The 27,789-nt window shown below is 32.0% G+C and overlaps 2 protein-coding genes across 5 annotated transcripts; one reads left to right on the forward strand and one right to left on the reverse strand.

Moving 5' to 3' along the window:
- Window positions 1-1,447: 1,447 nt before the first annotated feature.
- Window positions 1,448-6,541, reverse strand: LOC140812004 (pto-interacting protein 1). Of its 4 annotated transcripts, none has more exons than XM_073170162.1 (8): window positions 6,361-6,541; window positions 5,353-5,440; window positions 4,122-4,372; window positions 3,906-4,032; window positions 3,136-3,409; window positions 2,515-2,647; window positions 2,318-2,404; window positions 1,448-1,960 (listed from the first exon to the last, which is right to left on the reverse strand). In XM_073170162.1, exons 2-8 carry the CDS (start codon window positions 5,432-5,434, stop codon window positions 1,829-1,831), a joined length of 1,086 nt encoding a protein of 361 aa, XP_073026263.1. In that variant the 5' UTR covers window positions 5,435-5,440; window positions 6,361-6,541; the 3' UTR covers window positions 1,448-1,828. The 4 variants fall into 4 exon arrangements, with proteins under 4 accessions (XP_073026263.1, XP_073026264.1, XP_073026262.1 ...); XM_073170163.1 differs by having other exon boundaries at window positions 5,353-5,448; window positions 6,361-6,510; XM_073170161.1 differs by having other exon boundaries at window positions 5,353-5,494; window positions 6,361-6,510.
- Window positions 6,542-13,237: 6,696 nt separating this feature from the next.
- Window positions 13,238-19,559, forward strand: LOC140812864 (squamosa promoter-binding-like protein 1). Its single transcript, XM_073171230.1, has 11 exons — window positions 13,238-14,423; window positions 14,699-14,880; window positions 15,824-15,981; window positions 16,061-16,453; window positions 16,813-16,887; window positions 16,980-17,087; window positions 17,260-17,377; window positions 17,486-17,627; window positions 17,990-18,140; window positions 18,284-18,898; window positions 18,992-19,559. Exons 1-11 carry the CDS (start codon window positions 13,837-13,839, stop codon window positions 19,430-19,432), a joined length of 2,970 nt encoding a protein of 989 aa, XP_073027331.1. The 5' UTR covers window positions 13,238-13,836; the 3' UTR covers window positions 19,433-19,559.
- The last annotated feature ends 8,230 nt before the right edge of the window (window positions 19,560-27,789 follow it).

Below are 27,789 nucleotides of genomic sequence, written 5' to 3' on the forward strand. Positions count from 1 at the left end.
ATTTTAATCTCGGTTATTGAATTTAAAAGTTTAGTAATTAGTAAATAAATAATAAGGATAAGGATTAAAAGTTTATTAATTAGTAAATAAATAATAAGGATAAGAACAAAAGAGTAAATGCATAATTGTAATTAATAATTAATAATAAGGATTGAATTTAAAAGTTTAGTAATTAGTAAATAAATAATAAGGATAAGGACAAAAGAGTAAATGCATAATTGTAATTAATAGATAATAATAAAGATAAGGACAATAGAGTAAATTCACAATTCAATCTGTATATTTATATATATATAGATATAGAATAGAAGCAGACGTCTGCTTTCGGATGGATGTAAGAGTTGTCAAAATGGCCAGATATCACCTTAGAGATCAAATTAGTATGCCTAGTCCTGCCAAATAGATGAATTGAGTTGACGATTTAATTATACACGTGACAACCCTCACATGTATTTATATCTAGATCTCGTCCCGAATTTGAGATTTTGATATGAGCGAGAAGGTAAAAACTTGTGTGAGACGGTCTCACGGGTCGTATTTGTGAGACAAGTATATTATTTGGGTCATCCATAAAAAAATATTATTTTTTATGCTAATAGTATTACTTTTTTGTGTGAATATGAGTAAGATTAACACGTCTCACAGATTAGGATCTATGAGATGGTCTCACATAAAACTCACTCGAGTGAGAAACTATAACTGCAAAATAATTGAAGATGCGTGTCGAGGTGTTATGTTAAGCCATAGGCAAAACTGCAAATATAATTGAAAATATGCGTTGAGGTGCAAGTGATGTGGTTTTTTAATGGAGGATATTAAGATTGTCATAATCGATTGAATTTTCCAACAAAATTTTTTTATTGGAGAAAGTACACATCTCGCAATTTAATTGCTTGCCATATAGATTCTTTTTTGGTATATATATATATTTATGCAACTATGAATAAAATTATTTAAAAATAAAAGACATGGAAAGACAAAAACATCATTTTGAACTTAATCAAATATATTAATAACTAAGATTTCAAGTCTGAGACGATGGTATTTAATTATACTAATATTTATCTCCAACACAAAAAACTCAAAAAGAAAGTATGGATAAATTCCTTTTCAATGGAGGGAGGGGAATAAATACATTTATATATTTTCGTTGAGCGATCCCATCTCGAGGCAATCTCGCATATAAACAGATAAGAAACACATGCCACAAAAAATTGTTGGTGGCAAGGTTCGAGCCATAACAATAGCCATAACAATACATGTGGTTTTAGCTCTCCATCTTTCAAAATGGATTTTAGCCACTAAGGCATAACTAAAGTTCAAAGGCAACTCACCATACAAATATGCAACACACACACATAAATGTATATCTAGGTGCGTGTAGATGTATATATGTGTGTGTGTGTGTGTGTGTGTAAGCATGGGGGCCTGCGTTTTGTGTTAAAGATGAAGCTAAGTCAACAGGCATAGATTTCCACCCAAAATAATGTATAGCCTTTAAAACCAAGTAAAATGAGAGAGATTGAAGACAGAGAGAGCAGCTCTAAACGCATTCGGTATGCTTACAACAACATTATGCAGAGTCATGCTTGCTATTCTGTATTGCTCGCCAGCAGTTCAAGCAAACTTTATAATTTACACACAAAACTGTGTGTCGAATTTTGAAAACTTCGTGTTGCTCTATACTCCGGACCTGTCACTCTTGTTCGTTCGTTAATCACATTACCATAACATTTTACTGATAAAAGTTCCGCTTGCCTACCCATGGTTACATATGCAGCAAAATATCTAAGAGATAAAGGCATGATTACAACAGATTCGATGAATTTCACAAGTTAGGTGTTTCGGCAGGAGGTCCAGGTCGAGTATTCAGCAGCGGTTGGAGAGCATTCACTACAATGCTCATGTTTGGGCGGAAATCCGCTTCATATTGCACACACAAGGCAGTAACTGCAGCCATCTGCATGTATTGACCAAATCATACATGATGCGATTTTATAACAATACTAGTTAGATATCAAAAAATATATTCTGAATTTATTATGTATTGGCTATCAGAAAGTTCTCTTAAGATTATCAAGTTATTGTAACCTGTAAAACTAAGAGGTGATATTTTTATTTCTAAACTAACACTAATTACAAGTGTTGTTTGAACCATATCGGCAGGTATTATGTCATGGACATAGATCTTTGTGGCAAAACCACTTGAAGTTGTGTCAAGAGGTGCATCCATGCTTCTAAATTTTTGTTTTTTTCAACAGTCATCCTAGTGATCAAATTCATGACGCTCTAAACTAGGAAACAAGTGTCAACTTACCTTTGCGACTGCCTTTGGAGGGTACTCTCCATTCAGTCTCGCGTCAACACACTGCTTTACCTTGTCTTCCCTAAGCTGTGGTGTGGCCTAATTCAAATAATTTTAGAAGCCAATAAATTACAGCAAAGAACACACATGGAAACAAATCAAACCAATCACATTCAGAAAATAATCGCTAAGAAAATGCCTTGACATACCCATGTCACAAGACTCTGTTGCGTCCTAGGTAGCGTATTATCGACTGGCTTACGTCCAGTCAAAAGTTCAAGAAGTACCACACCAAAGCTATAAACATCGCTTTTTGAACTTAGTTGCCCAGTCATCGCGTATCTACCACCAAAATAAAACAAGTCAAAGATAATATTACAAAGATAATATTAAATAACAAATCTGTGTGTTCATTTGTGACTAGATTAACCATTTAGGCATAGAAACATTTAGCTTAAGAACGCTTTATAAAACCAATTTTATGAAAGTGCTTTATCCTACAAAAAATTACAAGCAGTGTTTGGATACAGCCGTGAAAAATTATAACTTTTTTTTATGAAGAGAAGATGAACAAAAATCCTAAAAGTCACATTTTTTGGGCTTTGATTTGGATTTTAAATGCTTTTTAAGAGAAAAAGGCCCAGCCAAATATTATATATATTTTAAAAAAGACGAGGCACTTGTTATAAATCGAGTTTGTCTGTCCAAAAGCACATCATTCAAAATTCGTTGTCTATGTCCAAAGATTGGAATACATATTGGAAAAGGCTAGTCAGTGTGCATAAGAACTAGGTATGTTTGCATCTAGTAAAAACTTGACAATAACATACTCAGGGGCATGATAACCAAAAGTCCCAAGGACGCGAGTGGAATGAAGTCGAGCTGTCATGTCAGGGCCTTGATTTGATAAATCAAAATCAGCAATCTTAGCGACGTCATCATTGAACAGTAACACATTGCTGGACTTTATATCGCGATGAATCATGTGAGGCTGTGCCTTCTCGTGCAAGTATTCCAGTCCTTTTGCAGCTCCAACAGCAATTTTAACCCTCTGGGCCCATGACAAAACTGGACCTGGCTGTGCTCCTTTTACGCCTTTCCGTCCTGCATTAACAATGCAAATAAAAGTAAATACAATTCATATTATCTCAATGATTATGTAGTCAGACAGGCAATACAAAGTTATGAATGATATAATGTATTCTTCCTATACTTGCTGGCACACTGCACGTCATAAACCAAGAATCCAGTATATGAAAGGATATTTTTCCACGGTAAAAAAATATACAGCTATAAATAGGAAAATCTAGATCATTCCGTCGAAAGGTCATTTATTTTGTATCACACACAGTACCAAGTTAATGAAAGTAAAGTTTATAACATTAATTTATGCATCATTAGACGTCAACTCAGCATCTAAATTCTTGAAGACATATAGCCAAAAGGTCGACAATGATGTACACAGCCAAAGACTTCAAATTTTGTAGCCATTATCAATTGTTAAATAATAACATCATCAAATTAAGAAGATCAATTGTTTTAAAGCAGAAGAAGAAGAAGAAGAAGATGAAGAAGAAGAAGAAGAAGAAGATAAATTCACCATGAAGAATGTCGTGCAATGATCCATTAGGAGCATACTCATAAGCCAGGACGCGGAGACCACCATCCACACAATAACCAAGAAGCTCAACCACATTTTCGTGCTTTAGTCTAGAAACCAAAGAAATCTGAAAAAGCATATACTAAATCGCATAATCTTTCTTGAAAGTGCCATCAATTCAGCTAAATCAACAAGCATCGTGTCTTATGGCAAAACCTGAGCTAAAAATTCTTGGTCTGGCTGTTTGCTAGAGTCTAACTTTTTTATTGCCGCGGCACGTTGACTTTTCAAGATGCCATGGTGCACCCGTCCATATGATCCCTCGCCAATCAAAGACTTTAAACCAAAATTATTTGTAATGTCCTTCAATTCATCAACTGAAATGGTAGGGACAGAAATCGGCTGCATGCTAATGGTTGGTTTATCCTTTGTTGCCACTTCTGCAGCTCGATAACCAGCGGGGTTGCCTGCAGAAAATCTCAATTGAATTTCATAGTGGTAAAATTGGATATCTGAAGATGATTAATAAAGAAATACAGCCAGAGAAGATAGAAGGGTCCACCATCAGAAAAAAATATGCTGAAAGAATGTTTGACCTTCATATTACAATCACGAATTTAGGTACATTCAAACGACAATAAGAAAAAATATTATCGTGTTTCTTTTCTTGGATATTTATTCACTGAAGCTAAAGATAGAGGATGAAGCAATAGACCAGTAAATTACTAAGTTTAATCAGCTATTTCAATAATATGCTTTGTTGTACCGAGACGGATACGATGACATGGCTACAAGACCATATAAATGTGGGAGTATATTAGACATTATCAAGCATAATAAAAACAAATTCAGAATCCACAAGGGGCAAAAATGATAAAATGCAAACATAGAAATACAACATTATTAAATACAACCAATTAGCATATTGTTTTGCAATAAAATGATAATTGTCTAAATTCATTAAAACATTATCACCAACAACTTTTACACCGATAATCTAGTAAAACGAGATTTGTAGTTTTTGATATATCATGTCATCTATGAATTCAAATACAGTATCTAGATTTTTATTTTTTATTTTTTAAAATAGTTTTCTTAAGAATTTCTAGCAGTTATTTAACAAAAAACAATAAACCTTTTTAAAATTATTAGTTACTACAATTAGACACATTCAAGGTAGAGTACTTTGTCATTACACAAGCAACATTCTAAGGTTTTCCTTTTTCATTTTAACTCACAGATACTTCAGTAGAATCACATGCTAGTATGCAACATGTATCATCAAGTATTTGTATTTGAGAGTATTGACACGGTGTGCGGATACAAGGAGTACCCATGCGTCATAAAGATAAGTTAATTTTTCAATTCCGATTCATCCAACATGTAAAAAGTAAATGTGGCAACTACTTCATAAAACCTTGAAAACTGAACAGGAAAGAACACTCACCCGCTGAATGGGTTGTCCTGTATGGCCCATTATCAGCAGCTCTATGCAAGTCATCTTCCTTGCAACAGCTGAAACAGCTCATGTTTTGCTGATAACCTCTATTAGAAAATCCATCAGAAGGCGACATAAGAGGAAAGTGTCTCTATGGAACATCAACAATCACCAAGGAGATAGAAAGAGAAAACCATGAAAATATGAGGCAAAGAAAATAGAGTATCCTTGAGGGAATATAAGCAACATCAGCGAGCATTTGGATACTCATATGCCTCGTGACTCGTGAGTTATTGTATTGGTCCTCAATTTATTCACAAAAAATTAACGACAATAAAAATCTTCAAGAAGCGATTTCATTGTAATGGTACTGACATGGAGAGAGTACCACTCCTTGTTTTATGCAACCAAATTCGGCTATCAATAAGGCCAGCTTGATCGGATTTTAAAAATTTAATGAAACAAGTGCAATAACAAGAAGGCATTTCGTGTCAATGAATGGTTTTAACACCAAGTCCGATGTTCGAAGTAGGTCCTTTGCCACTTTTACAACTCGATAGAAGGCATTGTATTGTGAGGCAATGGTAGCAAGTAGAACCAAAGTATCTGCTTCTAGTTTCTCAGCTACAAGAAACTTAGTAAAGCTTGATTCTTCACCATAAAATTGAAGAATCGGTTTAAACAATTCAAGTTTGTCAAAAGCGAGTAAATAAATTGAGAAAGTAAACAAGTAAAGAAACTGTCGGAATACAATCACAAAATTTGTCGCCTCCAATTTCTAGTCAACGTGAATCTATCATCAGATAACACCGCTTTCCAGCTCCTGTTTGAAGGAACCTCAAGAATTCCATACCTTAATCGCATGTGTTCAGCAAATGACAGACAAAATCACCCAACAATTCCAAGACATGAAGAATACACATCCAAGAAGAACAGAGTGAAACTTTAGACTAAGAATAATAAATGAAAAATACAAATCCTACCAGTAAAAAGATCCAAGCTTTCCCGGTTTATTACCTTATACCGGCCGTAATCGAGGAACCCACAACAAAGAAAAGATATTCGCAACAGGCAAAATCTTGTTGTAAAAGCAATCAGCAAAAGAACCCACTTCTTGTAAAAGAAAAAATTTGCAGTCTGATCAGTAAGTAATTCAAGAACTGTTTTGACTTCTTCTTTTTTATTTATTTAGGTCTATATAAATTATGGTCAATTAATTTTTTTTTACGCAATTATAATCAAAATGGAAATTTGAACGTGTTTACTGTTTGCAAATATAAAATAAAAAATTTGCAGGCTAGATGGTCCGTCAACTACTACGTTTTCACTTTGTTTTTCTCAAATACAAAATATTCTTAATTCCATTTTGTATATTTTATATAAGTAATTGTTCGGACTTAGGGATGTAAATGATCCAAATCAAGTCGAACAGTATCAGGCTTGAGTTTGGCTCGTTTAAGATTAATTCAAGCTCAAGCTCGAGCTCGACCTTGATTCGAGCTTTTATCATCTGACTTGAGTTTGGCTCGTTTAAGATTAATTTCAGCTCCAGCTCAAGCTTGATTCGAACTTTTATCATCTGGGTTGAGTTTGGCTCATTTAAGATTGATAGAGCTCGAGCTCGACTCGTTAAAAGCTCGTTTATCATGTTAATCAAGCCGGGCTCGATCTTGGTTTATTAATAGCTCGTTTATCATATTTAACAAGCCTGACTTGAGCTCGGCTCGTTTTCGAGCTCGTAAAACATACAATTGAGCTCGAATTTGAGCTTGATACGAGCTTGTAAAATTAAATATATCTATGAACTAATTTTATATTAGACATAAAAGTTTAACTTTTATTAGTACAAATATTTTTATTTGTCAACTCAACAAATGAGTCAAGCTCGAGCTTACGAGCCAGTTCGAGCTCGCGAGCCTATTAACGAACATGTTTGCGAGCTTACGAGCCGAATACGCTTAGGCTTGAGCTTGGTTTGATTAAGTTGTCGAGCTCAAAATCGAGCTTGAGCTTAGTTTGATATGATTAACGAACGAACTCAAACAAACTTTTTATCGAGCCGAGTTTGGAATATCTCACGAACGATTTAGTTTGTTTACATCCTATTCGGACTCAATCATCCAGATTACAGAAGCAGCGGCTGAGCTGCATTGTTTGCTAATTTCAAGAACTAGAAAAGTACATTTCAAAAAAAAAAAAAAAAGAACTAGAAAAGTAAGTAAATATGTTTATGTTCAAAAAAATTATTACTCTATAAATCAATCTAATAATTTTTCCATACAAAAAAAAAATCCAATTTATTTAGTTTCCCTGGTAAATTATTGATTATGTTTTCATTTTCCATGGATGAATTCGTTCGAAATATTTTTATAAGTGTGTGTGTGTATATATATATATATATATATATAAATTTCATGTTTTTTTCTATTTTACATTTAATACTAGCATTTTTTATACTATGTTACTCTATACACTTGAAAATTTTATCTCATGGATCAAGTTGATGAAATATACTTTGGATAAAAATTTGTTAATTTAATCAATTGGATTTTTTGCTATATAAGTTGATAAAAAAAAATGGGAATTTTTAAGCTACTTATCATTAGCTGATATTATATATTATGTTAGTTCTTCAATTTTCACTAATGTTATTTTTTATATTGAATAGGTATCTTGTGAGACGGTCTCACGAATTTTTATCTATGAGACGGGTCAACCCTACCGATTTTCACAATAAAAAGTAATACTATTAGCATAAAAAGTAATACTTTTTCATAGATGACTCAAATAAGAGAATTGTCTCACAAAATACAACACGTGAGACCGTGTCACACAATTTTTTGTCATATATATTTTGATATAAATAAAATGGAGGTATGTAAGTGCACTAATTATAATAACCAAATTGATATTTCTAATTTCCAACTGCGTTATTAAATAGTAAAAATTATTGTTATTATTAAATAATTATGGGGGGAAGTTTGAAAAACGATAGAGATGAAAATACGGTTTGTTGTTTCCATATATGTATATACTATATTATTAAATATAAAGAGGCTAAAAATAATTAACTTTAGTATTATCATGTGTTTTTTATTTTAAAAAAAATACTCATAATAAAAAAGTACAAAAAATTTTGATTTATTTAATAGAAAATCATAAAAAATTTATTTTAGTAAATTTGTATCTCATATATAACTTACATATCCTAATAAAATATTTTTTTATCTTTATCAATACGTTTGAATTTTTCAATAATTATAGCATTCATAACATCAACAATTATTATTAAAAAAATATTTTTAAAGTTTTAAATTTTACTCTCTAAATTTTTACGAAATGATTTGATGTGATAAAAAATGTAACACGTAAAAATTGATTAATTAAGTTGTATTTGGATGGATGGTATTCAAATCATCAAATATATTTTTCTTGTTTTAGATAAACAATAACATGAACTTCAGATTCAGTCATTGCATGTTTATATAACGTTTCATATTAATTATGACGAATTTAAATCAATACGACAATGATATCATTTGAAATTCATTATACTGCTGTGTAATTGATGTTTACATAAATAATATATGGATTTAATATTTGATTTATTAACAATAAAACTATAATTAATATCTATAAATTTAAAAACTCATCTCCTTAAATACCACCTGACGTCATTCGAAGTTGATCCGATTCAATATTTTATTCGTTTGTTCGTCCAAATGATTATTGGTATACTCATAAATATGTATTAATAGTGATGATAAATAATTTGATACCCCATCATCATGGTCATGAATAAATTATATAACTTAAATATTTAAACAGTACAACTTAAGCGTCATGTTTTAATTGTTTACTCTATACGAAAAATTATTATATCTCAACAATCATCTTTACGATGATTATACTCTTTGTGCTGTTGATTCTAATACTCGGGCGCTTGCGTAAAATGGTTATGACATAGAACAAGTAATTAAGTTATATTTTTAATGAATTAAATTTCATGTTGGTCCTTTAGATTATGTGTGAGGTATTTGTTCGCCATATAATTGAAGTAAAGTTGAAACGAAGTCTCGGGTTTATTTTAAATCTTGTCAGTAATATGGACAGCTACATTATATATTTGTAAATTATACTCTAAAAAAATTGCATTCGTTAACCTTGAACAACATTATGTACTTCAATTTTGAAAGCAACAATACCCCTAAAAGTTAGAAGTATCAAAACCAGACTCGACCCGAAAAATTCAAGTTCGGTTTTTGGGTTTTGGGTTCAGATCAGATCTGGTTAGACCCGATATCTGACCCGAAAAAATAACAGGGTTCGGGTTGACCCAAACATTTTAATTTGTTTTAAAAAAATTAATAAATAATTCTTTAATTTTTATATATTGTTTGTTTGAAAAAATTATCGTATATTTATATAATAATTTTTCATCATTTAATATTTATTTTGTACATTTATATATTTTTAAACAATTACTGATTTGATTTAATAAATATACTTTAATTTTCTACTATTAGTCTTTCAAATTTAAATCATATATAATGAAAAGTTTGTTATCGTGTTTTTAAATTACAACATTATTAATTTGAATTTCATTTAATTTTTTAAAATAAAATCAAAATCGTTGAGTCGAGTTAGTCGGACTCGGGTTCGAGTTGAATAACTTTTTAGTACTATCATGCATCAACCCGATCTACTTAGTAATGTAAATGAGCCGAGCCGAGCCGAGCCGAACAGTATCAGGCTCGGGCACGGCTCGTTAAACTATCTGCTCGGCTCGGGCTCGGCTCGGGTTCGTTACGAGCCTTTGGTTTGAAGCTCGGGCTCGGCTCGTTCGGAAGTCTCGAGCTCGGCTCGTTCGGAAGTTATGAAGCTCGGGCTCGGCTCGAGCTCGGCTCGTTAATGGCTCATTTATCTTGTTTAAGGAGCCTGGCTCGGGTTCGGCTCGTTAAACAAGCTCGTTAAGCGAGCTCGTTTCTGCTCAGAAGACCTCGCATATGCGCGCTCTGTCGCGCGCATATGCGCGAGGAGGCCAGTAGCTACGATGCAAGAACAGAGGCACTCGCGCATATGCGCTGAAGTGTGCGCGCATATGCGCGAAAATACCGTCGCTATTAGCCTGATTAAATCAGCGACGGTTTTTGAGCGACAAACCGTCGCTAAATGTTCAGTATAGTTTAGTTTCCTTTGTTAATCTGCGCGGTTCATCTTATTACTTCAGCATGAACTTATTTTTCTTATTTTTTTACTTCGTCAACATTGATATGTCGAAGTAAAATATAATAAAAAAATATAGTGAAGCCCGTGTTTTTAAACATCCGAAGTAAAATATATTATTTTACTTCGCTTGTGTTATTACTGAAGTTATTGGTAATGTATTACTTCGTAATTGATTATTGCCGAAGTAAAGCCTGTCGAAGTAAAATCCGATTTTTCTACTAGTGTTATAACATTGTAATTTCTGTAAGATATACTTTAGAATTTTGAATAAATGAATATATATATATATATATATATATATATATATATATATATATATATATATATATATATATATAATGAATTACGTGGGCCTATATAATTTTGGACCATATCATATTATAATATGATACTATATAATGTATCACGTACGTGACCTTGTATTTTTGGACCTCACAATGCTAAGGTTTCTTCTAGACGGCAACATTAGATATCTAGTCGGTTGCCTTTGAGGTCTGATATTCAGTTTATTATATTAAAATATTTTAATTTTTTATATATATTTACTTTAAAGTATAATTATTTTCAAACCATAATATTTTTAAATAATAAGATTATATACGTATAATCATATGTAGAATTAATTAGGAGTGAGAGTGCATACGCTAGATTCATTGCCGTAGCAGCAATAACAGATTGAAACTTTTGAACTTTTGTCTCTACATATGCTAGAATTAATTTCTACGGAGTGAGAGTGCATACGCTAGAATTAATTTATATAATTGCATTAACAAATATTTATATCATTGCATTAACAATCCAACAAATATGAGTTTCTTAAGTAGACTAAATTCATTGTCGTAGTAGCAATATTCAAACACACCTGAGAGGCTGAAACTTTTGAACTTTTGTCTCTAATTGTTTTGCCCACTGTATTTGGCCAAACCAGAATCAGAGCTAGGGTTCACGACCTATACGATCTCCAAACTCTCGATTCACGCCTCAATCAAAGTCGACCCATACGGTACAAGGATTTTCAGCCCTCGGCGCCGGCGGAAGAACGGAGAATCGTCGGAAATCGTACGCGGTTTAGAGGTGGACGGAAAAGGGGTCTCGCTACCTATACACGCTCAAATCTAGCGATTTCTGCTTCGATAATGGTCGACCGGACCTGGGCTATGACTGGAGACCCTCGGCGACGGCGGGCGGAGGTCGGGAGGCGCGGATTCGGGGGGAATAGGTGAGGTTACGGGAATAGCCGAATAGGGTTTGGGATTTGGAATAGATGAGGATGAGGTTACGGGATTATGCCATTATTGTCATAACATTCACATTTTTAATATAATTTTTAATTTATTATTATTTATCATACATAATTATTTTAATATTATAACTCATTAATTATCTCAAATTCGAGCTCACGATCTACCTAAACGAGCCGAGCTCGAGCTCGAGCCCGAGCTCGTGAACCACTTAAACGAGCCGAGCTCGAGCTCGAGCTCACGAGCCAGCTAACCGACCCGAGCTCAATTTTGAGCTCACGAACCTATTATCGAACATGTTCACGAGCTAACGAGCCGAACATCATTAATATCAAGCTCGGCTCAACAAAATTGTCGAGCCCAAAATAAGGCTTGGGCTTGGCTCGATAAGCTTAATGAACGAGCCCGAACGAGCTTTTTAACAAGCCGAAATCCGAAAAGCTCGCAAACAGTTCAGTTCATTTACATCCCTAGATCAACTCGAATCGTCACCCCCACCCTCACTCTCACTAAAAGCATATTAATCAGAACTCTTCAACAACGTAAAAAAGAAAAGGAAATATCATTTCGAAATAAATATTAGTGCATAACAGCAATATTAATATGTACATCATAGTTATTGATTTTTTTAAGAAATAACTTTAGGAAAAAAACAAACAAACAGAGCCACTGAAGGCTGTCATAATTGGCTGAAGATAAATTGAAAAATGAAAGATGCAGAAGAAGTTGGGTATTATTGAGAGGCATCTCTTTTTCATTTGATGAGAGTCACTTTCTTCATGTCCTCTCCCACCCCTACAGTTGCTCACACTTCTCTGGGTAAAATTTACAACTTGCTCAACTTAAATTTACCCATCAAATCATTCTTAATCCAAGTACCATTTTGACATGCACCTAATTTAGCTAGTTATCGATGAGACAGATCGATTCGATTTATACTCGCATTGAAAAATAAATACTTTCGGAGTAAAAAATAGTATTTTATTCGATCTGTCTTACAAAATTGACATGTGAACCGGTCTGACGTGAATTTTTATGTAAAAACGTCTCTAAAGATTAGTTAAAAAGTTAATAATTATATTTCTAATGTTTAAAAGTAAGTGATTTATAGTTTGTCAAAACCTACTGATATTTGGTACGTAATGCATGATGTATATGAAGAACAATACCGAGTTAACCTAACGTCATTGGATTAACTGATCTACTACAAAATAATATTTTATAGGAGACAAGAGGATTGGCGGACGGAACTGGATGGTGGGGGTCTGTAGATTCCGTGAAGCTGGGGTCAAAATTTTATACAAAGGAATTCTTCAACTGAGGACTATTTTCTTCAATTTTTTCCACCAATTTCGCGCAACAGTAGCAAGTGGCAAAGGTTAATGTACTAGCAGGTTATTGTCCTATCGTGTATTCCTTTTTTTTTTTTTTATACATTTTTATCTGACCTAATAATAGATAGTAGATAGAAAGCGGTTTGGGTTTTTCTCTCTCTTCTGTGTTGTGGAGCTCTAAATTGCCGGTGATCTTTCGGTCAGAGCTGAAACATCGCAGATCGAATCTCAGTTTCGGTTTTATCGGAATGTTTAGTCTTATCTTATTATCTGTTGTACAGGAAGTGGAAAAAAGAACTACCCAATATCCACAAAGACGGCCTCAAGGGATAGATACTGGGTTTTTGTATATTTGATCGAAGGTAAAGTCTTTTTGGGTTGAAGTGTTGGGGGATGTGTTCTGTATGTTACGCGGTGTCCTGAGTCGATCTCAATGGTAGATTAGAGTTATTTTGGCTCGTGGGGTGTTCTTGTTTGGATCCATGGACGTGTCGTTGTGCTCTTGTTGAACTTCTGGGGCAGTGGCGAGGCCGATCGAAAATTGAGTTTTATTAGCTTACTCTTAAGTCTTAACCTATAGGAAAGATTCAATCTTTGCCCTTTGTTTTTGTGAAATTAGATTCTTGGAACTCTGGTTCCTCTATCTCCTTTTGAAGTTTGGCTTTTGTGGGTGGTTTGAATTTTCATAAATGGAGGCAAAGTATGGTGGGAAGTTGCATCATTTCTTTGGTCCAGTGGCTTCCGATTTGAAGGCCATGGGAAAAAAGAATGTGGAATGGGATTTGAATGACTGGAAATGGGATGGCGATTTGTTTGTGGCTGCTCCTCTGAACTCTGTTTCATCAGACTGTAGAGGTAAAAAGTTCCTTCCGGCTGGATCAGAAATTCCGGCGTACAACGGAGCCTCCAATAGTTTCTCATCAGGGTCAGATGGGATTGAGAGAGAACGGACTGAGTTGGAAAAACGTAGGAGGGGTGTTGAGGTTGAAACTGAACAGGTGAACGGAGAGTGTGGATCACTTAATCTGAAGCTAGGTGGACAAGTGTATCCTGTCACGGAAGGGGATGCAGACAAGTCAGAAGGAAAGAGTGGTAAGAAGACCAAAATTTCAGGAGTACCATCTAGTCGCGCAGTTTGCCAAGTGGAGGATTGTAAGGCGGACTTGAGCAATGCGAAAGATTATCACAGACGGCATAAAGTTTGTGACGTGCATTCTAAGGCTACCAAAGCTTTGGTGGGAAATGTTATGCAGCGGTTTTGTCAGCAGTGCAGCAGGTCACTCTTTCATCTCAATGTTTTTACGGAAGATTGTTAGCATTAACCACAAACCTTAGGATCATCAGCTCCTATTTAACTCCTTGCCTTTAATGCCTTTTCACTCCATATTCACTGATTTGGATATGTTCCTCAGAATTATACTGCCTTGTGTTGTATATTTGGACTGTGTGCATTCTGAATTTATTTGGAAGTCTTCTATAAATCCAAGTAAAAGTAGAACCACTGGTTAGTATGCCATTATGATTTTTAAGATAGTGTTAATTTTTCTCCAGGTTTCATGTTCTGGAAGAGTTTGATGAAGGGAAGCGGAGTTGTCGCAGGCGATTGGCAGGCCACAACAAAAGGCGAAGGAAAACTCACCCGGAGAATGTTGTTAATTCTGCAATGCTTAATGATGAGCGGGGAAGTAATTATTTACTAATTAGTCTGCTAAAGATACTCTCCAATATACATTGTAAGTTTTATCTGATTAAGTTATTTGTTATGAGGCACTATGTTAGCCGTGTGACTGCGTTATGTGAAAAACAACTAGCTTACTTTGAAAATTTGATTGAAGCATTTCATGGATGCTAGTCCAGTTGCTTTGTATATCTTTGTGTTTCTTTTTTGTTGGATAACTAGTACTTGTTTAATCTTAATGAATTATCGGATCCCATCTGGCAGAAAAATATTTTGTAGCGAGACTAAGATGAAATAAAGCAAGTTTCTGAGAATGGAACATGGTTCAGTTAAGTTATGCTATCTAGACAGTAGATGGGGATAGAAGGGAGTTTATATGTATGGGAGTATCATCCATGTGCCTGTTTAAATCTATAAATAAACTACTATCTAAGTGCAATTACCAAAAATGGAGTAGGATGATTTTTATGCTGCAATTATTATTTTCTTTCCTTTTTAACAGAATATGTATTGGCCGAATGAGTTACATGTCTGACAATAATCATTTAGGTCAAGCCAAGATAAATTTTGGCATTGCTACAATCTGCATGCTAGATGTTTTAAGGTTCAAATTAGAATTTGGTACCTTGATAAAGCTCAGTTATTTCCATTATTGTCGACTTTGATATTTATCAGTGAGGGTCCACAAAATTTATGTGACATTTTTTCATTACTTTCGTTCGAGCCAAACACAGCTAACTATAGGAAGTAGTGATTGATTGTCTATTAGAAGGATGTTATAGGGACCTGTGGGTACTTCTGTTCTACACTGTAACTTGTGCTTCCGTGCTTTCACTGTTTTTTTTACTCCTGGTTGATTTTTTGTCTATGTCCAAACCTGTTTCTGTAGTTCTCTTTTCTTTCTTGTTTTGTCTGTTAAATTTATTCATCCAAGATGTTCTTTATTCTCTTAAGCTCTTGTGACTCATCATGAGCTGTCTCACTCAATTACTTTGCAGCCAATGGCTCAGATCAAACAGAGAATCAGGGTTTGCTATCTCATCTCCTAAGAAATCTTGCAAATCTTGCTGGTACAACTGGTGAAAGGAACCCTGCTACGTTGTTACCTGTTTCTCAGGATTTGCAGAACGTGGATAAATATCTGGAAACTGAACAGGTGCCTAAGGTCCCAAAGAATCCAAAGAGTTGAATATTCTTCGTTTTTTGGTTAGTTTTCTGACAATGTTTATCTTCAGGACCTTAGCAGAAATGCTGGGCAGGGCGTGATCGTATCTGCATCTGATTTGACACAAAAGAGGATACTGGCCGATAATTCTCAAGGTGGAATTACAGACAATGCATCTGCTTTAACCAAAAAGGCTAGCAACTCGATCAAAGCAAGTCCCTCTGATACTCCAATAGAGAGGATAAAATTGAGTAACATTGACTTAAATAATGTTTATGATGATTCACAAGACTGCATGGATGGTCTTGAGGACACTGTTGCCCCAGAAAATACAGGGAATGTATCTCCTTCTTGCTCATTCTGGCTGTATAAAGATTCTCAAAATTCTTTACCTACTCAGAATAGTGGAAACTCTGGTTCTACTTCAAGCCAATCACCATCTACTTCCAGTGGGGATGAGCAGGTCTTAACTAAATTTATTGTATAGCTTTTATATGTTTCTGCAGGACTACAATGAAAGCTTCTGCGATAGAACCCAACCCCATATATCTTCATGTTTTCATATAACTAGAAGTCTAGAATACATATATACTCTTTCATTTCGATCAAACTGCGCAATCAGCTCCAGAACTAGGATGTGATATTCTCCTCATCACAACTTCTACTGCCTCTTAAACTTGTTCTTTATCAAGTACTGTTATTTGATAACCATGTTTTGAATGCTTGATTTGTTGGGCGGAAGAAATAACTTAAAGTAGCTTTGCATTGAGATACCAGTTCCCGTTGGGTATCATTGTGACATAATTTTCAATTTGATCGCAGAGTCGAACAGATCGGATTGTTTTTAAACTCTTTGGAAAAGATCCAAGTGATTTCCCTCTTGTTGTGCGACAGCAGGTTTGTTCCTGGCTTTCAAGGTTAAATGTTGGCAGTGACTTAAATTTGCGCGTTTCTGGTTTTGAAGTTCAAATTTACCCAATGGATTTCAGATTCTTCATTGGCTATCCAATAGTCCTACAGAGATAGAAAGCTACATCCGACCTGGTTGCGTCATACTGACAATATACCTGCGTATGGATAATTCCATGTGGGAGGAGGTAATTTTTTATTCAGCCAGAGTTTTTGGATGTTAATAGTCGAGTTGGAGTGCAAGTGAGGCTACAGATACATGAATAATCAAACTGGTTGTTGATTGTGTGAGCTTTTGAAAAACGGAATAAGCCCAGCTTTTAAGGAACGTCATCTAACTGTTAGAATTTTGGCCTCCAGCTGTACTGTGATCTATCTTCCAGTTTGAGGAGGCTTCTTGATTCATCCAACGATTCATTTTGGAAAACTGGATGGATATACTCTCGAGTACAGAATCATGTTTCATTTGTCTATGACGGTATAATTACATTTTCTGTCCTATTATTTGTTTCAAATTATTTTTTGTTACCGAGAAATGGATGATCCATGAGTGTCAATAGCGCTGAAAAATTCCATTTGGTCACAGGCCAGGTTGTTCTTGACACACCCTCACATCTAATATATCATCAAAGCTGCAGAATATCAAGTATCAGTCCTATTGCTGTCTCTGCCTCAGAGAATGTTCAATTTTTTGTCAGAGGATTCAATTTTTCTCTTGTAACTTCAAGGTATTCTATTTTACATGCATCAATCTCTTGGTTTACACGAGGTTGTTTGAATCCTTCATTCTTTTATGAAGTTCTGGAAAATCTAAGGCTGCGCTTTGGGAGGTATTTGAATTTAAAAGATGATTTGAAATAAAAAAAAAAACATGTGGAAATTCATTGATTTGAAATGAGATATACTTGCGAATGATTTGAAATACCGTGTAAGAAATTTTATTGGACCGAGATTTGGAATTTGAAAAACTCAATTTATGTATTTTTGCTCAAGTATATTCAACGAATTTGAAATTTAACAATCCAAATTCATAAATAATCCGGAGACTGCCTGAATAAATTTTATATCATTCACTTGTTTTTTTTCTCAGGTTACTATGCACAATAGATGGAAAATATCTGGCTCAGGAAAATTGTTGCGCTAGAACAGGAGGAGCAGAGTCATTTGCGGAGCATGACGAGATTATGTCCCTTAACTTCTCTTGCACTATACCAAATATAGTTGGAAGGGGATTTATTGAGGTGATGTTGCATTCAATGCTTTGTTGCCCAAATAAAAAATGCATTTTGTTTGTTTTATCAAGAGTTTTGTGAAATTACAGTCTAATGGATGCATCGGCTCACCCTTTATAAGTTCTAATTTTGTTTGTACTTGTTTATATTAGGTTGAAGACCATGGTCTCAGCAGCAGCTTCTTTCCCTTCATCGTCGCAGAGAAGGATGTCTGCTTAGAAATTTGTACTCTGGAGAGCATAATTGGAGTGACCGATGGAGATACAAATAAATTGGAGGCTAGGAACCAAGCTTTGGATTTCATACATGAAATGGGTTGGCTTCTCCAAAGAAGCCGTTTGAAGTGTAGGTTGGGTGAATCCAATTTCAAAGTGGATCTATTCCCTCTCAAACGTTTCAGGTGGCTTATCGACTTCTCCATTGATCATGACTGGTGTGCTGTAGTCGAAAAGCTCTTAAGTATTTTCTTGGATGGTACCGTTGATTTGGGGAAACATACTTCCATTCTACTCGCGTTGCTGGACATCGGCCTTCTTCACCAAGCAGTCCGGAGAAATTGCAAGTCCATGGTAGAGTTTCTCTTAGAATACCGTCCCAGTGAATCTTTGAACAAAACAGGACCACAACTGAATCAAGCTGACAACGAGGGCCAGTATTTCTTTAGGCCTGATTCTAAAGGACCAGGAGGGCTGACTCCTCTTCACATAGCGGCCTGTCTAGATGGCCGTGAGAGTGTATTGGATGCATTAACTGAAGATCCCAAATCGGTATGCTCCTTCTTTGTATGCTTTTAACAAGCACGACATGGCTTAAGAACAATATGTGTTTCTAAACTCAAGAAATCACATTTCCTTTTTCAGGTGGGAATAAACGCATGGAAGAATGCTAAAGACAGCACAGGATTGACACCTCATGACTACGCGTGTTTCCGCGGTCATTATTCTTACATCCATCTAGTTCAGCGGAAACTGAACAAGAAATCACTTAACAGTCACATTGTAGTGGACATTCCAGACAACACCGAACCCACGAAACAGAATAGCGGAAACATGAGTTTGTTTGGCAAGTCAGGGGTTACTTTTGAAACAGAAAGAGCTCGACGTTGTAGTGAATGTGAGCAGAAAATTGGGGGTTATGGAAGTTGGAGATCATCTGTGAGGATTTACAAACCAGCAATGTTGTCGATGGTGGCAATAGCCGCAGTTTGTGTGTGCGCAGCGCTGCTCTTCAAAAGCTCACCTGAAGTTCATCCATGCTTCCATCCCTTCAGGTGGGAGCTATTGAAGTTTGGGTCTGAGTGACCATTTTTAGAATGCTTGTGTTATCTTGTAAGAAGTGAATTAATTACCCATCAGTGTGCTTGTATGTATCTTTATATAAATCTTTGAATTCGAAAAAATATTTTAATTAAAACTTTATTTTTTTAAAGTAGTTGAAGAGGAAAAACTATCGTGCCTGGAATCTACATATGACAAAAATTAAATATAAAGGGAAGATGTGATATAGAATATAATTTGAGTCTTTATCTTAATTTCACAACTTCTATTTCTTCAATAACTTTCAAATCATTTAAACAATAATTCTATCTAAACTTTTTTCACGATGGGCTGTCTTGCATGGATTTCATTATACTGTCCCTTATTTCGGCAAACCTTGTGCAAATATCTTTTTGTAATTTTCTCTTCGGCCAATTAAATAATTTATTTTGCATTTGTTTACTACATAAAGTTTTTTAAGCAATACTTGGTTTTTTCCCAAAAAAATAAAGGAGTAATAATATATGATTAAGCTGTTATAATATATATATATATATATATATATATATATATATATATATATATTTATTACAGTTGAGGAGGAACTTCTGACATATTCTTGAAACATGATAGGATTATGCCAATAGGTGAGGATGTCGTGGCTTTTCAACATCATTTTTTTAGTATACAAATTGAAAGACGTGGCTATTTCATAATAATATTTCAACCAGTTGGAGATAATTTTGAGACGAAAACAAATCAATCGAATTCAAATCTATGAATTTTAAATGTATTTTGTTGTTTAGTGAAGTAGAATCATAAACTTTAAATCAGTGTATCATATATTTGAGTGAGTCTCATGTGAGATCGCCTCACGGATTTTAATCCGTGAGATCGCCTCACGGATCTTGGTCAACCCTACCCATATTCACAATAAAAAGTAATACTCTTAGCATAAAAAGTAATATTTTTTCATGGATGACCCAAATAAGAGATCCGTCTCACAAATACAACCCGTGAGACCGTCTCACACAAGTTTTTGTCCATATATTTATATAGTACTAGATAAATATACGTGCGTTGTACGTTAAGAAATAGAGATAATTTGTATATGATAGTTTTATTTAAATATGTTTAAATTATTTTTGAAATAAGAATAACTTTAATAGATAAATAATTAATTATTTGGTTACAAATGAAATCATCACATTTTCTTGTCTTTGATTTGAAGACCTCTTGAAATCTTTTTGTGCCCGTCGGTTTTTATCTTCTTATCTCTTTTTTTTTACTCGGCAATTTGTTCTTCATCTCGAATCTTTATTTAATCTTCGTCTTCATGGATCTTCATGTTTTTGTTGATATTTATTTCATTTGATTTTTCTATCTTAGGTGGTACACTGCTTTGTTTAGTTGGCTTGATAATCTTCCGAGATCTCCGTTTCTTGATATTGACATTTGTTGTTGGATAATTGTCATGTATCTCAATAGCTTATGTCACAATTTTTAACACTTCATCACATTTTTCTACTGAATTATCCAACTTAAACAAGAATGTATGGAGCTTGGAGCTTGGTTGATTTAACGAATCTTTATATGTGTTATTTGGTAGATTGTGCATTGAAAATCTTTATTGTTAGATGCAATATTTATGTAGATATAAAATCATTTGTTTGTTTTATCTTATATCTGGTCATGAATTTGAATGAAATCTTCAATAGAATATCCAACAAAAAACGATGAAACTTTTCTAAATAATGTTATTCTTGTCATCTCATTCTCATATTCAATTTTAATTGTTATCCTATACCTGTAACATAAAGAAGTAAAGTAATGATCACTTTTTTTAGTGTGATCTAAAACTTGAGTTATGTATTGGTAATTTGTTTTACATAAAAATGATTTGAATTCATTTTTATTTCTCTTTTTCTATCCATTTGATGTATATAAGAGTAATTATTACACATAAAACTAATTTAAACTCATTTTGATTCTTTTGAAGTGTTTTCTTATTGTACAAAACAATTATTTGTGCTTGTTATGCATAGGATTTTACAATTTAGCAAATTGACAGCCACGTCAATGCAATCCTCATTATGTTCACTATTTGCTTAGTATAGGGCTTTGCACGGTAAATCACAATTATAAGAAATAAATATTGCCTCGTGGGTAATAAATATAACTTTTGACATAAAAATTAAGCAACATTCGAACTAAAAGATAAATCTTTCACTATCATTCAGTTTTGTTAGGTTAAGCGTGCAAGAATGAGGGTAGTATTGGGATGAGTGAACACCTATGAAGTTTTCGTGAGCTAAGCTGCTGATATTGTGTCGCTTATTTTAAATTTCATTAAAGATATAATTTTTTTTAAAAAAAGTTGTAAATTTCATTACAAAAAAAAAATTTCATTTTTCTTCAATTATTATAAAATTCATTAATATCTGAAAACGAACAAAAAAAAGACATGTATTTATTAATATTATTTAATTAAAATAAGGACATATATGTAAATTCACACAATTTTATTAGAGTTTTCAAATATATTAATCGTGTATTATTTACGTTATTAATGAATGTTAATTTACTCAAGTTTAAAATAAAAATTGCATAAAAACTCCTACGAGGCTCTTTCACGGGAACATGTCTCATATCCTATCATAATCATGAAAATCATTGTTTTTCACTCTGAAAATTGACTGGTTGGCCCATCTGAAGGATATATCCATGAGACCAGCTCGCATAAGACCAATTCAAAAATTGGATAACTATAAAAAATCATAAAAAAAAAAAAGGAAAAGTCAAACAAAAAGAATTATTTTTAAAATAAAGATATAATTCATTCTCTGAAAATACATTGTAAATTTTATTATTCTTCTATTGACCGGTTGGCCCATCTGAAAGATATATCCATGAGACCGGCTCGCATAATTTCAATTCAAAAATTGGAGAACTATAAAAATTCATAAATAAAATAAATGAAGTCAAACAAAAATAATTATTTTTAAAATAAGAATATAATTCATTCTGTTAAAATATATTGTAAATTTTATTATTATTCTATTATTTTAAATTATATTAAAGATATATTTTTTTTAAACAAATAAATTATAAATTTTATTTCAAAAAATGGTGGCTAAATTTCATTTTGTTCAATTTTATTTTGAATTAATTGATAGGTGAGAAAAAAAACAAACAATAGAATATGTATTTATTATTATTATTTTAAATTTTATTAAAGATATTAATTTTTTTAAAAAATGATATGTAAATTTCATTCCAAAAAATGAATGCTTAATTTAAATTTCATTCTAAAAAATTGTAGCTAAATTTTATTTTTTTCAATTTATTTTAGAATACATTAAATAATAGATGGAAAAATACAAACAAGCGAAGAAAAGTACATTAATTATTATTATTTACGTTATTCACAGATGTTAATTTATTTAAATTAAAAATAAAATTGACATAAAAACTTTTGTGAGGTTGTTTCACGAGTGAATTTTGTGAAGCATGTCTCATATCCGACTTGAATCGTGAAAAAAAATTATTTTTTTTACTCCTGAAATAACTGGATCAGCCCTCTGAAGACTATATAACAATGAAACTGTTTCACGTCAAACCTACTAAAAATTGGAGAACTATAAAATTTTGAACAATATTGTAAACTTTATTTTATTCGATTTATTTAAAATTTCTTAATTAATAAAAAATAGAAAGCAAACAAAAATGCATTTAATTTAAATTTCATTAAAGATATATATTTTTTTACAAAAAAATAAAGTGTAAATTTCATTTCAAAAAATGAAAGATAAATTTAAATTTTATTCCAAAAAATGGTGGCTAAATTTCATTTTTCTTCAATTTATTTTAGAAGTCATTAATAGCTGATAGAAAATAAATAAAAAATATTTATTAATATTATTGTTTTGCATTTCATTAAAAATAAGTTTTTTTTTTTTTAAAATGGAGTATAAATTTCATCACAAAAAAAGAAGGTTAAATTTTATTTTTCTTCAATTTATTTTAAAATTTATAATTAATATATGAAAAAAACACAAAAGAAACATGTATTACTGAAGCATGAAAGTTGATGCTAAATTTTATTTTTCTTCAATTTAGTTTAGATTCTATTAATTAATAAATGAAAAAAAAACAAACAAAGCGATACGTATTAATAAATATTATTTAATGAAGATAAAGACATAGATGTAAATTCACAATTCAAACTCATATATTTATAGTAGTAATAATAATAATAGATAGATAGATAATATATTGAATTTCATTATAGATATAAGTTTTTTTTTAAAAAATGGATTGCTAATTTCATCACAAAAAATAAATGCTAAATTTTATTTTTCTTCAATTTAGTTTAGATTCCATTAATTAATAGATGAAAACGTGCGGAAAAAATAAGGTCCTCGGGTTAGTGTGCGCACATCCAGCCCCGCCTACTCCGTTTTCGGCACCTCCAATCTCCTGATCAATATGATCATCTGCATCAATCACGCCTAGTGAATCTAAAGACTCAACACCTGTAACTTAATAACAAATACATATACATAACATGCAACAATGAAAAGTATTGTACTCAACATACATTTCATGATCTTAGCATAAGCGTAAACATGTCGTAAAGTTGCATAACGAGTCAAAACATCACATCATAACATCATATATTTGTTCATTTTCTTTAATCGAATTCAGCTCGTTAGTTGTGACTTTTGTATTAGATATATCGTATCTGCTCTATCATAAAATTTAAAAAATAGAGTGTAAATTTCATTACAACAAAAAATAAGGCTAAATTTCATTCATCTTCACTTTATTTTAAATTTCATTAATTAGTAGATAGATTGGAAAAGATTAAAATTCATTTTTCTTTCATTTGTTTTAAATTTCATTATTTAATAGATGAAAAACATGGAAAACAAAAAAATAAAAATAAAAAATGGAGTGTGTAAATTCACAGAAAAAAAAAAATATTAAATGAAGATAATGGCATTTATGTTTTAAATTTCATTAATTAATATATTGGAAAAGACTAAAATTCATTTATCTTCAATTTATTTTAAATTTCATTAATTAATAGATGAAAAACATGGGGAAAAAATAAAAAATGGAGTGTGTAAATTCACAAAAAATTAAACATGTATTTAATGATTATTATTAAATGATTATTATTAAATGAAAGTAAGGACATTTATGTAAATTCACGACTTTTGTATTAGCTATATCGTATCTGCTCTATCATAAAATTTAAAAAATAGAGTGTAAATTTCATTACAACAAAAAATAAGGCTAAATTTCATTCATCTTCACTTTATTTTAAATTTCATTAATTAGTAGATAGATTGGAAAATATTAAAATTCATTTTTCTTCAATTTGTTTTAAATTTCATTATTTAATAGATGAAAAACAAGGAAAACAAAAACAATAATAAAAAATGGAGTGTGTAAATTCACAGAAAAAAAAACTATTAAATGAAAGTAATGACATTTATGTTTTAAATTTCATTAATTAATATATTGGAAAAGACTAAAATTCATTTATCTTCAATGTATTTTAAATTTCATTAATTAATAGATGAAAAACATGGAGAAAAAATAAAAAATGGAGTGTGTAAATTTACAAAAAATTAAACATGTATTTAATGATTATTATTAACTGATTATGATTAAATGAAAGTAAGGACATTTATGTAAATTCACAATTCACATTCATACATTTATATATTTACTAGAAAAATACACGTGCGTTGCACGTAAAAACTTAAACTGCTGAAAATAAATGTGCGAAATTTTGATAATATTTAAATGAATTAAAACATGACTAATAATATTTATCAACTGAAACAAACTAAGCCATAAAAAATAAAAAAATCATGACCATAGACGGTATATGAATAAGAGAAATTATCTTATTCACTTGACACACTTTCAAATATGCTTCTTGGTTGATTTTGAGAACTCAACAACTCTTTGTCGTATTTTGTTATAATATGCATATAACTATTTTGATATGCTCAGCAAGTATCTGCTCGTCTTTAACATATATTATGTTATTTACAATCCTTATCCGGGATCTGACATGCTCATAGTTTGCTTCTTTATCACGACATTTTTTCGGTTTTCTACATTGTGTTTATCTGATAATCTTAGTTTTCTGGCTATTTTGTTGTTAAATGATTTTTCAGCTTTTGACAATCATCAACTATAACAACTAAGAAAAAATGCTTTTATTCGCGATAAGTTTTCACTGTGACTAAAAGTATGTATAACTTATATATTCTTCAACAACATAACCAATGAATGGTGTTGCACCTTCTTCAAATATTGTGATATTTGTGATATCATTTTTATATATTTAGTATCAATATTATAAATATATAGCTATAAGGTTAATAAATTTTTAACAACTATTTCTCAATCACTGTGAGAAAAATAATTGAAATCTCTTCAAATGGTCATATCTTTGAATTGTGTCCTCATTTAATTTGACGCAATTCAAGAAAGTCATCTTCATCGTCATTTTTTGAGAGCTTTGAAATAATGATTGCGTGTATCATGTCATGAGGATGATATAGTTTCAATCTCATTTGTTGTGTTTAGAACGTAATATTATATTATTCATTGAAACAAAATAAATTTTCTTCTATCGAGTTTATATTTTGTTTTATAATATTTTATATCTTGTGGAACGATATACAAACTTAATTATTGTATTTTAAAAATATTGAGAAGAGATACGAATAATGTAATTAAGATATGCATATGAGATATCATTCAAATATATGTCAAAGTATTTGTCTTATTCAATATCTCATCTAATAATATAACCATTTAGATTTCATGGACGAGGAGTTTTCTATGATACCATCATATATGTTATGAATTAGTGGTTAGACACTTTGACTAAAAAAAAAACAAAAACAATCTCGTAGTCACATCGAAATATATCGAGATAATATTGGAGGAAATAAAGTGAAACTGGCTTAATGTCTCAATAAAATGCACAAAATTGATCTATTATTCGTGTCAACAAAGTTTTAGAATTGTTCTCATACCATTATAAATAGAATGAGAATTATGCACAATTTGTTTTTTATGTATTTTTTTTCTGAATAAAGAATTTTTTCTTTTTGAAAAACTATTTTATTGAGAAATATTGACATTTTATATGACATTCATATGTCGGACAACCATGAAGTAACAACATAATCATTATATAACACTTAATGTACACATACAATTCTTCAATTTCTTCTTCATTGTGCTTCGTTTAAATTTAAATCTGAATCATTCTTGATCTTAATATTTTGCTTTAAATATGATTTAATATATATGTATATGTTTCATGTTACTTAGTTGAACCCAATTTCAAATATCTATAAAAAAATGTGCTTGAATTATATCATACAGAAATTAGGACATAGTATGTAAAACCGAGCGCTTGTCGTTTTACCAAAATCTATATTTAGTAGTAATGGTGCAACTCAAATCTTTTAAACTGCACAGCAGCTCAAGCACCACGGTTCGGCCGCTCTACCAAGCAGGAACAATTATTGCACCCAACAATCTCCCTCTCAATAATTGCACTATTCGCAATCAATGGGAATCGAACCCGTGACCTTGGCTCTGATTCCAATTGTAGGGCCGAGCGCTTGCCGCTTTACCAAAAGCTATAGCTAGTAGTAATGGTGCAACTCAAATCTTTTAAACCGCACAGTAGCTCAAGCACCACGGTTCGACCGCTCTACCAAGCAGGGACAATTATTGCACCCAACATAGTAATACACAACATTATTTTTTTTATTTAACATGTTTATTTTTTTTTCATTCACTATGTTTGTCTTAACTTTTTTGTTCAAAATTTGACGCATTTCGTAGACTATATGTATGAAAAACCAAAAAATTATATAATTCACAGAAACCATTTATTATTCTCTTCGTAGAACAGAAGACCCAAAATACGTGGCTTTGATTGGTATACTCTCATACTTATTTTTATAAACAACAAGACACATCATATAATATCAGAAAAATCAATTACCGCCAACAATACTAACCAAAACGAATAAAAAAATCATAACACAAACAACCTCGATAAGGAAAAAATGATAACTCAAAGTTTAAAAATAATTTATTTAGTACAATAACAAAGAAATTGAAGTATATACGAGCAATAAAAAGCATAAATCACTCTCAAATTAAATATTAACTCATATTATTCATTATTTGTATAAATTTTCCAATATTTTTTTCAAATAAAGAGAAGACACCTTATTAATGTCATCGTTTTATAGATATTCATTCCACTTCTTTAAAAAAACACAAATGAAAAATGGTGCCTTGAAATCATAAGAAAACCATTTAGAAAATGAGCCGTACAAATATAATAC

The sequence above is a fragment of the Primulina eburnea genome, chromosome 14 (genome assembly GCF_022965805.1).
Source record: "Primulina eburnea isolate SZY01 chromosome 14, ASM2296580v1, whole genome shotgun sequence".
NCBI classification, from domain to species: domain Eukaryota; kingdom Viridiplantae; phylum Streptophyta; class Magnoliopsida; order Lamiales; family Gesneriaceae; genus Primulina; species Primulina eburnea.